This window comes from Trichechus manatus, unplaced genomic scaffold (assembly GCF_000243295.1).
Source record: "Trichechus manatus latirostris isolate Lorelei unplaced genomic scaffold, TriManLat1.0 scaffold00160, whole genome shotgun sequence".
Lineage (NCBI taxonomy): Eukaryota > Metazoa > Chordata > Mammalia > Sirenia > Trichechidae > Trichechus > Trichechus manatus.
The window spans coordinates 651,729-653,596 of record NW_004444096.1 but is presented as its reverse complement, the minus strand read 5'-3'; the positions used below and the strand labels follow the sequence as shown (position 1 = coordinate 653,596).

Sequence of the window (1,868 nt, the reverse complement as noted above, 5' to 3'; positions counted from 1 at the left end):
CTGCAACTTAAATAACACTGTTATTCAAATCACTTAACCATTGTCTCCTAAACTTCTGACCTCGGATAACTGGGTTCAAAATATCCCCCCTTTAAAGGTAAACCTAGCTAGCATCCCGCACTGCCGCCTGACCCCGGGACAACCAGGCTATTTCAAATACAGATGTGGGGGAGGGGAAACGACACCCCCACCCAGAAACAGACGGAATAGTGTGGCTCCCATCCCTTGCTTTGCTCCAACCTCGGCGCACCGGCCTCCGCGCGCGGGTCGGGGCGCAGAGCCAGGCTCGATGCCCTGGGGTGCGGGGTGGGGCTCAGCGTCCCTTCTGGGCCAAGCTGGGGGGCTCCCGCGTCTGAAATGCGCCAAGACACAGAGGGTCCCGGCGGCAGCCCCCGGACGGGGCCGCTCACCAGGGCCCCCTCCTCCACCGTGTCCTAGGGCCCGGCAGAACGGCGGGAAGGTGAGGCACAAGCGGCAAGCTCTGCAAGATATGGCGCGGCCCCTCAAGCAGTGGCTTTACAAGCACCGTGACAACCCGTACCCCACCAAGACGGAGAAGATACTCTTGGCCCTCGGCTCGCAGATGACGCTGGTCCAGGTAATCAGGGCCCAGCCAGCTCCCCACCCGTCTCCCAGCACTTGGCGTGTGTGCGGTTCACCGCCTGGCGCTTCTCCCCGGGGAAGGTGGGGCGCATGGGAGGGCGGCAGGGCCCAGATGCTCTGGCTGCGAATTTCCGCTGTTGAGGATGATGAGCAGTTGGCATAGGTAGAGAGTCCTTCTATTTTAGGAAAGAATTTCCTGGTTTCATCTCTTCCCTATCTAGCCGTTCAGTGCGAATGCCTGGTCCGGGAGGCTCGCATGATGCGTTGTTAGGGAGGAGAGTGAAAGTCAGTTGCAGAGTTAGAAGGTAGCTGGGAATCGGCTCACCAACCATGCGTAGATGTAGACAGATGGTACTGCACGACGGTGGTCAAGCTTTAGTGTGCATCGGAATCGCCCGGAGAGCTTGTTAAAACACAGATTGCTGGATCCCAGCCCAGAGTTTCTGATTCAGTAGGTCAGGGGTGGGGCCGATAATTTGCATTTCTAACAGGTTCATGGGAGAAATGCTGAAATTGCTGGTCCTGTACCATACGGGACTTTACAGAAGGAAGCGCGTATTAAGGCCCCATAGTAAAATCAAGCACAACTTTCAAAATTATCCTTCACCAACGGAACTAGGAGATGGGGTGAAAGGACAAGAAGTGGTTTTTGGATTTTTTTTTTTCTTAATAGGAGGCATTGTGGGCATCAGCTGGAATCCTCAACACTTGGTTGCCTGTGTGTTTGGACTGATTAGGGAGAAGAGAGATTTCAAATGGTTGGGTTACTTTGCCAGCGTAGAGAAATGGTGTAGGTCTGTTTCTTCTCTAAAGAACAGCACTTTTTTTACATTTGACTGGCCTTCCTAGGTAATCTTATTTGCTGTTCCTAACAACACGGTTTGGTAGAGCAGTTACTATCCACGTTTTACAGATACCATAACCAAGGCATGTGGAAGTCGAGTGTTACTCAGGGTCACAGATGGGCCTAGAAATAAAATAATTCCAGATCAAATGCTGTTTCTCTCACACCACGGTTTTCTCTAACAAATACGGTGACGTGAACGTTTATGCATCAAACAGAACAAAATTTATTCAGAAGGAGGAGGATGCCCTAGAGGAGCTGGTAAGTTTGCTCTAGGATAGTAGCGCGACATTGCTGCATCTGTGAAACTTTAGACATTTCATGAAATTTACAGTAAGAGAGGAATCCTAAAATAAAAAGCAATATTTAACTAAGATAAAATTAAATATTACCATTGCTTTCCAGAGTGTTTAAAATTGTC

At 50.6% G+C, this 1,868-nt stretch overlaps 1 protein-coding gene across 1 annotated transcript in view; it reads left to right on the top strand.

Annotated features, from left to right (window-relative positions):
- MKX (mohawk homeobox) overlaps positions 1-1,868 on the top strand; it is a 67,909-nt gene that overhangs the window by 1,691 nt on the left and 64,350 nt on the right. The window contains exon 2 of the mRNA XM_004386268.1: positions 439-598. Within this exon, the coding sequence (XP_004386325.1) occupies positions 439-598 (160 nt within the window). The remainder of the gene's footprint in view (positions 1-438; positions 599-1,868) is intronic.